The sequence below is a fragment of the Danio rerio genome, chromosome 19 (genome assembly GCF_049306965.1).
Source record: "Danio rerio strain Tuebingen ecotype United States chromosome 19, GRCz12tu, whole genome shotgun sequence".
Lineage (NCBI taxonomy): Eukaryota > Metazoa > Chordata > Actinopteri > Cypriniformes > Danionidae > Danio > Danio rerio.
Window position 1 is genome coordinate 21,682,079 of NC_133194.1, and position 13,842 is coordinate 21,695,920.

At 34.7% G+C, this 13,842-nt stretch overlaps 1 protein-coding gene across 1 annotated transcript in view; it reads left to right on the forward strand.

Moving 5' to 3' along the window:
* wu:fc38h03 overlaps positions 1–13,652 on the forward strand; it is a 23,503-nt gene extending 9,851 nt beyond the window's left edge. Inside the window, exons 8-17 of the mRNA XM_001343109.10 lie at positions 162–188; positions 292–336; positions 2,893–2,928; positions 3,019–3,099; positions 5,997–6,093; positions 6,795–6,928; positions 9,611–9,730; positions 9,816–9,942; positions 12,057–12,159; positions 13,477–13,652. Of these exons, the coding sequence (XP_001343145.4) occupies positions 162–188; positions 292–336; positions 2,893–2,928; positions 3,019–3,099; positions 5,997–6,093; positions 6,795–6,928; positions 9,611–9,730; positions 9,816–9,942; positions 12,057–12,159; positions 13,477–13,546 (840 nt within the window). The 3' untranslated portion in view covers positions 13,547–13,652. The remainder of the gene's footprint in view (positions 1–161; positions 189–291; positions 337–2,892; positions 2,929–3,018; positions 3,100–5,996; positions 6,094–6,794; positions 6,929–9,610; positions 9,731–9,815; positions 9,943–12,056; positions 12,160–13,476) is intronic.
* The last annotated feature ends 190 nt before the right edge of the window (positions 13,653–13,842 follow it).

Here is a 13,842-nt window from a genome sequence, read left to right on the forward strand (position 1 = left end):
TGCTGATGTTATCTTTATGGTTAATATTCTTGGTGTGAACGAGGTGAACTTGTGAAAAATTTTAATGTTTTATTTTGATGTTTATTGCCTACCTCTCTTACTGAGAAAATAATCCTCAGATAAAAAAATAATGCATAATGTATTCTTCTCTGTCCCATTAGGGCTTGGCAGGGTACAAAGGAGAGAAGGTACAATTTGTCTTTTATACTTAAACTGAGTAAAAATGTGTAAAGTATTGGTCTCTAAATGACTCTAAATGACGATTTTCTAAACTTAATCTAATGGTTTCAGGGTGCACGTGGGGATTTTGGACCTGCAGGTCCAAAGGGAGACAAGGTTAGTGATTAGTGGCTAGTGTGAAGAGCCGCACAAAACATCCCAGGACCAAAACAGCAAAATATTAAAATATTTATAAGACACCCACAGTAGCATCAGCAACCAACAAAACCCACTCAAAAACATTTAAGTAATTTAAAATACTTGCAGCCAAATAGCACATTATAATCCTTAGAACGTGCTAACAACTACCTAGTAACAATCCAGTTTACCTTATCAAGCAAAAAGCAACACACTGAAAACACAACCCACACCTATTTAAAATACCCCAAAACCAAACAACAACAACTAAAATGTAATGTTAACAGCCACCCAAAATTAAGAGCACAAACCCATTAAAATATATTAAAAACACAGAGAATCAGAATATTTTGAAACACAGAATCCCTAGCAACCAGATACTCATATGTAAAAAATTAAGCAACCTAGCAACCACGGGGCGAGGCATGTCAGATACAAGAGAGCATTTGATTGGTCAAGATTTGATGAGAAACTATGACGTGAAAGTTTGAGGTGATGTGAAAAAAATGTTGATTTATTTAAGCGGAAGTGGCAAATTACAAGCTATACATGTTGAAACCAGTTTCATATCTTCTAAATGCATATTTTGTCATTGATTGTACCACAGCTTTTAGATCCTTGAAGACAGCTCAGGATACTGTCACATCATTGGCGCTGTATAATATCTGGGGGCCTCGGAATGAGTATCCCCTGGAGGAAATAGAGAATAAAGAAAATAATTAGCGCAGCTTCAGTTCATATGGATTTATTTTATTGATGCAAAAATGAAGATTTATAAATGAAAAAAGTAGTTTTTAGTTATATCACACATTAAAGTGAATTCTATATAAAATCATGGTGGACACAACAATCTCTGGGCTTGCTCCATCTCAGACACAAATATTTCTAATATTAATTTATAAAAAAATTTGCCATTCTAGCCATCTGATAATAAACATGGATATACAGTATATAGTTGAAGTTAGAATTATTAGCCCCCCTGAATGATTAGCCCCCTGTTTATTTATCCCCCAATTTCTGTTTAAAAGAAAGAAGCTTTTTTCCAGCACATTTCTAATTATAATAGTTTTAATAACTAATTTCTAATAACAAATTTTTTTTTTATCTTTGCCATGACAACAGTAATTTATATTTTACTAGATATTTTTTGAGACACTTCAATACAGCTTAAAGTGACATTTAAAGGCTTAACTAGGTTAATAAGGGTAACTAGGCAGGTTAGGGTAATTAGGCAAGTTATTGTATAACTATGGTTTGTTCTGTCTACCGAAAAAAAAATTGCTTAAAGGGGCTAATAATTTTGACCTTAAAATGGTTCATAAAAAATTTAAAACTGCTTTTATTCTATCCGAAATAAAACAAACAAAAAATTTTTCCAGAAGAAAAAATATTATCAGACATTATTTCCTCGCTTTGTTAAACATCATTGGAGAAATATTTAAAAAAGAAAAAAGAATCAAAGGGGGACTAATAATTCTGACTTAAACTGTATGTATATATATATATATATATATATATATATATATATATATATATATATATATATATATATATATATATATATATATATATATATATATATATATATATATATATATTATATATATAATTGCGATAATGATTTTCGAAAATATTACATTGCTTTGTAAACATTTATTATTAACATTTGTTGGTATGGTAATAGCCAAAATGGTGGTTTTGAGAATATGGAAAAATAAATCTGTACCTAAATTTGGTGTGAGGGGTAGAGATATCATAAACATGCTTGCTTTAGAGAGGTTGAGATAAGTCAATAATGATAAATTGGAGATATTTCATTACCTGGAAATTATAAGGGTCTATCGACGTTCTAAATAATTTTGAGATATTGAGCTTTAAAGTTTTTGCATTCTTGGTGTAGCAAGTTTTAAAATGTAAACAACTTATAAAAAACATCCCATAATGTAAATAAGTTGTCAATTAATAAGAATATGTCAATAACTCATTTTTGACTAAAAATGTCAGATAGAACCATATAATTCTACAGATATTAGAGCACCTTAATGCATTGGAAGAAATGCAAGCATAACCAGTGACCCCTGTCAGTAACAGTAATTAAAGATTGAGTGTAATTGATGTTCACTATTCATAATCTATAATGTTTTTAATAATGTGTAAAAATAAAATAATTTTTATCTTGGTAATACAAAAACAATATTACTTTATAATTATTTTTATTTATGCATTACCTGACCAGCTAAATTATATTTTGCGTTCATGTGCCTTTGTCCCTCTGTGTTCTGTTGTTCAGTTGTTCTGTCATAGGTTAGTGTTTTTATGTATTGTATTTTATATGTATTAATAATTTATTGTAATGTTTCTCTCTCTCTTTTCTATATTTTTGTAGTTTTATAAAATGCATAAAGCACATAAATAAACATAAAAAAAACAAAAAACAAAAAAACAAAATTGCTGTCCTCTCTTAAACATTGTTATTTAGATTTTAATTGTAAACATGCATTTATAATCACTGCATGTCTGGTCTGCTTTCTTCAGGGAGCTACTGGACTGCCAGGGATGCTGGGACAGAAGGTAAATGTGACATTTTAACCATTAAAATCAATCCTATGCATGTGATTCCCTCCTTCTCTTTTAACCTCCCCCTGTTCGTCACTTCCCCAGGGTGAAATGGGACCCAAGGGTGAGTCTGGTGTGTCAGGGAAACGTGGCCCTACAGGACGACCTGGCAAGCGAGGCAAACAGGTGATGACACACGCAATACGCCACATCAGAGCTCTACTGCTTGGTTTTGATATTGAGACTCAAAGTGACGATTAGATGGTGGACCATTAACAGAAGTAGCCTCGGTCAGATTTAAAACCCACATACACACATCACTGTTAACCTGTCTGCCTCAGTCAGCGGGTCAGTTTGTGACTATATGAGTAGGAATGTCATTTCGTAAGCATTTCATGCTGGTGGTTGGATTTGGACCAGCAGGGCCTCTGATGTTAGATCCAGCCCTGCCGCTCAAGTTTCCGAGCTCTTGTATTACACTAAGGAGTGGAGAGGCACTTCCTGGGAATGTCTTTACTAACTGCTGGGAAATACCAGTGCTGTTACCGTAGGCTTAAGATTCCTACTATCAATCAAGCAAATGCTTTAACAAATACACATGTAAGATCACTGTGCAGACCTCAGACTTGAATGTCATTTCAACACAAGCTCCTAGCATTCTGCTATATACTGTATACATACACAACCGTTTGGTTTGGTGTCAGTAAGATTTGTTTTATTTTATAGTATATATAAGTATATCACAATGTTGAATGCTGTTGTTGTTTTCAACTTTCTATTCAAAAATTCACTCATTAATCACAGTGGAATGAACCCTCAATTACTCTGGCATATGCTTTATGCAGCAGATGCCCTTCTAGTCGCAACTCAACACTACGTAACACCCATACACTCTCTTGTTCACACACACATTCATTTACCAAGGTCAATTTTGTTTACCTAATCAATTCACTTCCGAACGTCTTTCGACTGTGGGGGAAACACACAAACACACCTCCTAGGGCAGCCAGGATTCAGTGGGTGCAAATGCCTTGTTGATGCCAGAGGTCAGAGGAGAATGGCCAGACTGGTTTGAGCTAATAGAATAGGAAAAGTATCTCAAAATAACACTCTTTGCAACCAAGGTATGCAGAAGAGCATTTCTGAATGCACAACACGTCAAACCTTGAGGCTCGGCTGCAGCAGAGGACCACATTGGGTGCCACTCCTGTCAGCTAAGAAGAGGAAACTGAAGCTACAATTCGCACAGGGTCACCAAAATTGGACATTACAAGATTGGGAAAATGTTGACTGATCTGATGAGTCTCGATTTCTACTGTGACATTCGGATAGTAGGGTCAGAATTTGGCATCAACATCATGAAAACATGGAACCATCCTGCCTTGTATCAACTGTTCAGGCTAAGGGTGGCGGGGTAATGTTTTGAGGGTTATTTCTTGGTACATTTTGGGCCCATTAGTACCAACTAAGCATTGTGTCAACGCCACAGCCAACCTGAGTATTGTTGCTGACCATGTCCATCCCTTCATGACCACAGTGTACCCAGATTCTGATGGCTACTTCCAGAAGCATAACGCGCTATGTCATCTCGAATCCTTCCAAACTGAACATTACAATGACTGACTACATTTACATGGACACCAATAATTTGATTTTAATGTGATTAAGACAGTACTCTAAATAAGAGTTAACCATGTAAACAGCAATTTTTGATTAATTTAATCAGATTAAGGTCATAATCGAACTGAAGAGAAATCGAATTAAGATATGTAGAGTATGTCGATTTTAGTCACATTATTGAAGTGCAATACAGACATGTGAGCACCTTAATCGAATTATTACTGTCATGTAGGACTTTTCGCAGCGACAGGACTTTTTTGCGACAAGATAGTCCACACACACACACACACACACACACACACACACACACACACACACACACACATACACACACACACTCTTTGCACCTACCCAGTCAGTGCAGAACACAGACTCCTGCATTGTGAAACGCAGAGGTTTTTTCTTCCATTCAGCATGCGGTATGAACTTACATTAATAGTTGCATCCAATATGTCGTTTGTCATGGAGAGCGTGCATGAAATGTTTGTGATTGAAAGTGAAAGTACCAAACTGCAGTTAAAGTCGACAATTTAAAAATGTAACACCCGAAATTACATAAAATTCCGGAGGAAATGTAGATAGCGCAGTGACGCAATGACATTAATCGAATTATGTGCTATAACATGTAAATGGAATCAAGAAAGTAATATTCAAAAAGCAACTCATGCAAACACCTTAGTCTTATTATTCTCTTAATTAGATTAAAGAAAATAATTCGATTGCTGATGTCCATGTAAACGTAGTCAATGAGTTCACTGTACTCAAATGGCCTCCACAGTCACCAGAACTCAATCCAATCGAGCACTCATAGGATGTGGTGAAATGGGAGATACACATTATGGATGTGCAGCCGACAAATCTGAATCAACTGCGTGTTGCTATCGTTTTAATATGGACCAAAATCTCAGGAACATTTTTAGTATCTGCCACGAAGGACTAAGGCAGTTTTGAAAGCAAAAGGGGGTCCAAAGTAAGGTGTACATAATAAAGTGGCCAGTGAGTGTACATTATCATAGTATTATGAAATAAAGTAAGGCTGAAAGCTGTTAAAACCAAATAAGACTGCTGTAGCAATTGCTAATGACAGATGAGCACAACATAGGCATTAAATTTTTTATATACATATTGTGTCTTTAAACAGCTCAATTGTGTTCATTATTATTCATAACACTTGAGCAAAAAATTTGCACATATAGCAGATTTCATATATATTATGTGCTTATAAAAACTGAATTAACTGATGCTGAAAATGACTCTTTGAATCACAGAAAGAAATATGTTTCATTTGAAAATGGTCATTTGAAATTCCGATAATATCAATATCAGTATTGGTGTTTGTAGTACTTTTGATCAAATAAATGCAGAAAAAACTTCATATTTTCATATTGAAAATCATATTTAGCTGAATGTTTTAACAGTAGTGCGATGAATCAGCTGAATTATGTTTGCATTCTGTGGCATAGGGGGCTGACGGAGAGAGAGGTTTCTCAGGGCCAGTGGGTCCCATAGGTCCACCTGGACCCAGGGGCCACCCTGGACCTCCTGGAGTACCAGCATCAGGTATGATAGCCCATACACACTCTCACACACTACTAGCAGGTGCTTCACTATATTAACAAGAACGTTGTAAACACTTTTTTATTTAGATTATTAGATTTTATAGCAGGTTATTTGCAATAATTTTCTATATATCACAAAACATAAACATGATATATATGGACGATTAGCCTTTCAAAGATAAAATTTCCTCAGTTGTCTTCATATTTCATTATGTAAGTAAGGAGATTTAATAATTACACAGACACACACAGTTGTATAGCTGTATATTTAGAGTTAAACATTTATTTGTAAGCTCTTATATTAATCATAATCATATGTTATTTTGAAACCCTTGAAAAACATTCTGCCTTTTTACATTTCCAAAATTTCTTCATTCTGTATGATTTAGCTGATTTAGCTATGATAGCTGTTTTTCTCTTGGGGGCCAGAAAAAAACCCCCACAAAGTCAGAACTGACTGGAATTACTATACTTGTGGGTCCTTCTAATGTACAGGATACCATGTACACACATACTGAGAGAGCTCACAATGACCTTAGTGGAAGTCTGTATACAAAGGAAAGTTTTGTGAAAATTCGCTTTCTTCAGGGAGACCAGTTTTTGCACATTCCAGTCTTTCAAATGATATTTTTTTAAATGGTTGCGTTACTAATCTATGTGCGATCTGTTTGCTTTTGTTTCCTGATGTCTCATAATGTACAGGGCTGTTTGTAGTTGGGGAAAAAGGTGAAATGGGATTGCCTGGTCCTCCTGGAGTCTGTGACTGCAGCTTCCCTTCTCTCAGCCCAGCCAGTGCCCCCTTACAACACCGGAATAAATATGGCAAAGTTCCAGCAGTAAGCCCAACACTCTTTCACTTTCATGCTGATGACTTTCCATTCACGTCTATTGTTTGTTTGTTAATATGGATTTTAGCCAGCACTACGTGCCAGAACGAATCACAGCTAAATTCAAGTTTATTCAAGTTAATATTGTTTGATTGATTGAACAATAATTGTATTACTTTTGTACTAAATAACAAACCATATTTACTTTAGAATGGATTGTAGAGATAAGTTGTTACCAATAAACATTGTATAAATGTGTCAGTTTATTTTGACATTTCAAAGTCACCATGAAATCAATATCAACAGTCAATGTTCTTATATTTAATAACACTTTGCTACATTTAAGATGTAAGATACATTTCAAGTAAGATATTTTGAAGAATGTTGTTAACCAGCAGTCATCTTCTTCCATTGTAGGAACAAAAAATACTTTGTAAGTCAGCAGCTGCTGTTTTCCAACATTCTGGAATATATAAAGTGCCATCTATAATTTTCTTCCACATTCAGCATTTTTCTCATCATGCTTTTGTTCAGTAATTTCATGTCAAAAGTGATGAAAATAACCTATTCTTTGTCATAAAAGTGAAATTCCTGAATCAAGACATAGGAGTCTGAGAAAAATGCTTACATTAGAAGAAAATTTCAGATGCACTTAGAGGTTTTTGCATCTGAACTCTTCATATGTACTTTTGTGATCTACCTAAGAAATAAATTCTGACAAGTTTGGACCAAGTGGATGGTGAGTAAATACAGTGCATCCAGGAAAAGTAATTGTCTGTAGACCTCCGAGACGTGATTTTTTCAAGGAACAAGGCTGGGGAAGGTTACAGTAAAATGTCTGCTGTTCTGAAAGTTCCAATGAGCACAGTGACCTTCATCATCCGGAAGTGGAAGATGTTTGGAACCCCCAGAACTCTTCTTAGAGCTGGTTGGCCATCTATGCTGAGTGATTGAGGGAGAAGGGCCTTAGTCAGGAAGGTAATTATAACCCGATGGTCACTCTGTCTGAGCTCCAGCATTCTTCCGTGGGGAGAGAAGAACCTTACAGAAGGACAACCATCTCTGCAGCAATTCACCAATTAGGCCTGTAGTTAGAGTGGCCAGACTGAAGCCACTCCCCACCTGGAATTTGCCAAAAGGCACCAGACCATAAGATTCAGACCATAAGAAACAAAATTCCCTGGTCTGATAAGACTTTAATCAAACTCTTGGGGTAAATGCCAGGCGTGACGTGTGGAGAAAACCAGGGACAGTTCATTACCAGGCTAATACCATCCCTACAGTGAAGCATGGTGGTGGTAGCATCATGCTGTTGGGATGATTTTCAGCAGCAGGAAGTGGAAGACTAGTCAGGATAAAGGGAAAGATGAATGCAGCAATGTACAGAGACACCCTGAATGAAAACCTGCTTCAGAGTGAACTTGACCTTAGACTAGGGCGACGGTTCATCTTCCAGCAGGACAATGACCCACACCACCAAAATATTAATAGAGTGGCTTCACAACAACTCTGTGAATGTCCTTAAGTGGCCCAGCCAGAGCCAAGATGTAAATCCTATTAAACATCTCTGGAGAGATCTGAAAAATGCAGTACACCGTTGCTTCCCATCCAACCTGAGACTGTAATTGCTGCCAATGGAGAATCAACACAGTATTGATCAAAGCCTGTGAATACTTATGCACATGTGATTTTTCCAACACAATCTCACGCAATTAATAACTTTTTGATTTAGTGGCTAATTCGTATGAATTCGTACGATCTAATTCGTACAATTTAGTACGACTTGCTCATCCCCCAATGACGGTTGGGTTTAGGGGTGGGGTTAGGTGCCACGCCTCCTTTTTAAAATCGTACAATTTCATAAAACTGAACTCATACGAATTCGTACGAATTAGCCACTAAACTGGCAAAACGTAAAATACTTACGTTTTCTCGTGAGATCAGGCTGGATTTTTCAGGTTTTTTATTTTTAATAAATTTGCAACAATTTAAAAAATTATTTTTTCACATTGTCATTATGGGTTGTTGTGTGTAGAATTTTCAGGAAATTGATTAATTTAATCCATTTTGGAATAAGGCTGTAACATAAAAAAATGTGGAAAAAGTAAAGCGCTATGAATACTTTCCGGATGCACTGTTTTGACAGATTTTTCATTTTGTGGTGATCTCTCCCTTTAATGTAAATTATTTATCTGCTCTTCGTTTTTATTTAATTTAATTATATATTTATTTATTTTGCTCATTTTTGCTCATCATTTGCTCATCATTAACTCATTTACAAATCAACATGAGGGTAGGACAATCTGTCAATCAAGTGATACTGATCAATAGCGATTAATATAATAATTCCAGATTGCAAAATCATATCCCGCACTACAGTTTTCTTGTTTGCTTCATTTAGATTAATCACAATGCATTCATTTATTCATTTTCCTTGAAAAACTGTAAACGGTTTAACATCTTAACCTAGTCCTTACAGAAAACTATATTCAGAATTTTCTTAAGACATGATTTGTGAAGAAGTCCAGCTTTTTGGCTTTTAATATGACTCTGGGTACATTCCCTGCCTTAGATAGTACACATTGTTCCCATCCAACTTGAAGATCAAATTTACTTTGCCTGTTTGCAACAGAATCAATAAGGTTTCATATCTGCATCTTAATCATTTTGTTTCCTGATCTTCCTGTTTAGATATTTGTTGTGGGTAGTGAGGAAGAGCTAAAAGGTCTCCATGAAAATAATGCACTCGCCTTTAGAAAAGATCAGAGGTCGCTTTACTTTAAAGATGAAAATGGATGGGAGCCCATTCAGGTACAGGACCTTTTTTAAATATAATGCAAAGAAACATGCTGATATACTGGCATTTTGCGAAAATGACCTTCTGTTTGTCATTTAGCTGATGCCGCTCCAGGCGACTGAGAGAATGAGGGATGGGAATGGAGTTTGTGGTGATGGAGATGTGCAGGAACTCAATGGTGAGGAATGTGACGATGGAAATAGGGTTGTTACAGATGACTGCATAGGTGAGTTACACCATCCAACAAACAATGACATACTATAACCAGCCTGATCTTACGAGCAAATATAACAGTTTACATTCTGTCAGAAAAGTGGCTAATTCGAACAAATTCATATCATTTCATTCGTGTGAAAACTTAATTTAAAAGGAGGCATACCCACCTGTAAACCTACACCTCATTGGGGGATGAGCAAAATGTACTAAAATGTATGGATGAGATTGTACAAATACAAAATAGCTATTAAATGAAAACATTCTGTATAGGGTATATGCAGAAGTATGCAGGATGACTTTTAATTTTGCAGTAACTAGAGTCAAGAGCTTGTGATAAACTGTGTGCATTTACAAAATCGACGTGTCTCGAAAAATCAACAATCTCCACTGCTTGATTGAGATATGATATAAATTGGGTCTCAGAAAGTACAAGAAGCACTGCATTAAATGACATTTTCCTGGCCCATGTCTTTAAAATAGGAACATTTATTTTACTCCAGTTTTTTCAATGGTGTTTCTGTGCTCGCATACTGATACTAATGGGCATGTGTGTGTTAAACAGCTTTCATCTCGTTTTATGCTTGAACAACTAAATAAATTCTGAAGTCTGTTTAACTGATTGTATTCTAATTGCAGTACAACATCCATGCTGTAAAAGAAACTGTATAAAACTGATAAAAAGTCACATTAACCGTTCACCGGAAGTTTATCGCTAAGGGAAGAAACACTAGCTCTGCATATAACCTATTGCACTGAGATTGCTTTGACTGTAACTAATAAGAAGCAATGCTCTTTCACATACTTATGTTCACATTTTGAGATATTACATAAAAATTGTGAATGGCATCGTTGCCACCAGCCTAGTGGTCAGTCTATGACAAATATCACAAGTTCACTGCAGGCAACCCGAGTTTGAGTCCCGACCACTCCCAATCCCGTAACCCTCTCTCTGACTTCAGTATCTACTGTCCTATAAATATAAAGGCAAAAATGTCAAAAATAAATCTGAAATCTTTCAAAATGATTGATGGAAATGTCAAGGTGCGTATAAAGTAATATTTGAATAAAATACTTGTGTGCTCAATTGAGTTATTAAATTCCTTGAAAAAAAAATGACTGCAACAAATCATGTGATTGGATAATTGGAATAACCAGTGGTTAACATTGCACACAATCTCAAATGTTGTTCTAGTCTTGAAATGCTTGAGCAAAATTCAAAATTAATAAAAAATCTATCAAATAAATGGGTTTGAAAGACTTTAAATCTGTCAAGGTCTTTCCAAAAAACATATCAAACACAAGATATTGTTTTAGAGTTTGTAATTTGATGTGTCCTACACATATCTTTTAATGTAGGAATGACGCACTTCAGTGGTTTCATATGTTGTATCAAATTCCAGTTTCATTAACAGTTTGAGCCAGTTTCCCAGGAAGTGACATTTTTGTTATCTTGAACATGTGAAATAGAAATGGTGCTTTAGTTCCAAGTTAAATAAGTTGTATTCCAACATTTTTTCATAGCAATTAGTAACTTTTTAATTTATATTATACTTTTTAATATAATTAATATCATTTAAATGAATTTGTATGATCTCATTTGCACAATGTGTTCATCTCTCAGTGATGGTTAGGTTTAGGGACAGAGTTTGGTGGCAGGGCTCCTTTTTAAAACTTTGACATTTTCATTTGACTGAACTGGTATCAATTTGTAAACAAATTAGTCACTAAACTAACAAAATGTTAAATAGTTATGTTTTCTAATGAGATTAAGCTGGGTATTCCAACCTCTTGTATGTTTTAAGCCCAAATATATAAATGGTTTTAAATTACTTGTTTTGATGATGTAGAGACTTCGATTGCAAAGTTTTACACTGCAAAAGCAGCACTGTCTATCTTGTCTATCTTGTTGTTTTAGTGTGCTGATAATTTTCTCACATCCGTCTGTTTTCACTCATTCCTCTTTTGTCTCTTTCCTGTTCTTTGTGTGTGTGTGTGTGTGGTGTGGTGTGTGTGTGTGTGTGTGTGTGTGTGTGTGTGTGTGTGTGTGTGTGTGTGTGTGTGTGTGTGTGTGTGTGTGTGTGTGTGTGTGTGTGTGTGTGTGTGTGTGTGTGTGTGTGTGTGTAGGTTGTAAAAAAGCATACTGTGGTGATGGATATCGTAACGAGGGTGTAGAGGAGTGTGATGGGAAAGACTTCGGTTACCAGACCTGCAAATCATATCTTCCAGGGTATGCTTGTGTATAATCTAATAATACCATATGCTATCTATTATCTATTTTATGTCCCCAAAGCATAAAACAATTAACTTTTACACCAAGTGACTGCATTTTTTTTTATTATAGCATTTTATTGAAAAATGGTTATGTAGGGCCTGAAACTTGAATACACACTACATTATGAAAGCATCAGTGTTTTAAGTTAGCTAAAGTTAAATTCAAGCTAAAACCATGAACTCAATTTTAATCAAATTCTTTTATAGTAATAAAATGTATCTTAATAAATGAAAATGTTTTCCTTGTATTTATAGCTACATGGCAGCTTAATTACAAACAATCAAAATCTTTTAAAAAGAGTGTTAAAACTTCTGAAATGTCCTGGATGTTGAGTATGATGTAACCAATATATTTTCACTTATACAAAACGTGACCGGGCCTGACATTTAGCTTGTCTTCCTCAAAAAATCATACAAAAACATGCATAAAATTATACAAATCAATGATAAAATGCATCCTTGATCACTGTCAGCTTCTTCTTTATCAAATGATGTCACATCAGAGTCATAGCCTAAATGTGTGATGCATGCATTTTTGTTAACTTTAATACAAATGTGACAAGACTGACAGAAACACTGGGACAATTGAACATTTATTGGTATTATATATTTGAAGCATTTATTTATAGTTTTAAGTTTTTAATCATTTTATGTGAATGATAACAACTTCAACTTTGCTATTTCTGAAGTATTTTCTTTCTAATTAACAGTTTATAGCATAAAAAACTATTTAAGTATTAGATAACTTTAATAGTTATCTAATAAGATTATTAAGATTATAAGATGAGGAACAGGACAACAACAGAATTTTGTACAGTGTAAAGTGTTTTAATAAAGAACAAAAATCTGAGAACCAAATGAATGACATATTCCTTTACAGAACAACTCACAAAAATCAACCATCAGTCTATTTTAGAAATTTTTGGAATTAAATACTTTTTATTTACTGTATTTAAGTTTTTCTGTCGGGGATGTACATTTCTGGTAGAATGTCCCTGTTAATCATGTACACAAATACGTTTTAATAAATCAATGGTAAACAATGGCATGTCTAAAAATGTTTCATGAGGATGAAATGGTTTTTAAAAATCCAGTTAAAATCACAAAAGAATCTGAAAAGTCATGTTTAGTAATAGATAATCAGGGAACTTTGAGTCAAAAAGTTGGAGAACTACTTTATCATGTCACACAGCAGGATATGTGCTTTACATTTCCCAAAAGTATTTAATGTCAGCCCTTTATAATGAATGTCTCTGTCTTTTTGTACACATAGCACCTTTGGGCAACTCAGGTGCACCGACTCCTGTTTCATTGACTCAACTGGCTGTAAATACAGGATCTGAAGACTACAAAAGCTCAAATCACATGTGCGAAGGAAAACCAACTGAGATCAACAGTATTTAGCTGACGATCTGAGAGTATTTGGCAGATTCTGTCATCTCTCTCATCTCTCAACACACACACACACAATATATATATATATATATATATATATATATATATATATATATATATATATATATATATATATATATATATATATATATATATAAGGTATAACTTAACCTGTTCCTTGATGCTAGTATGTTTTAATGGCAGCTAAGCTGAAGGATGAATGTTTTGGGTATATAATATTGTG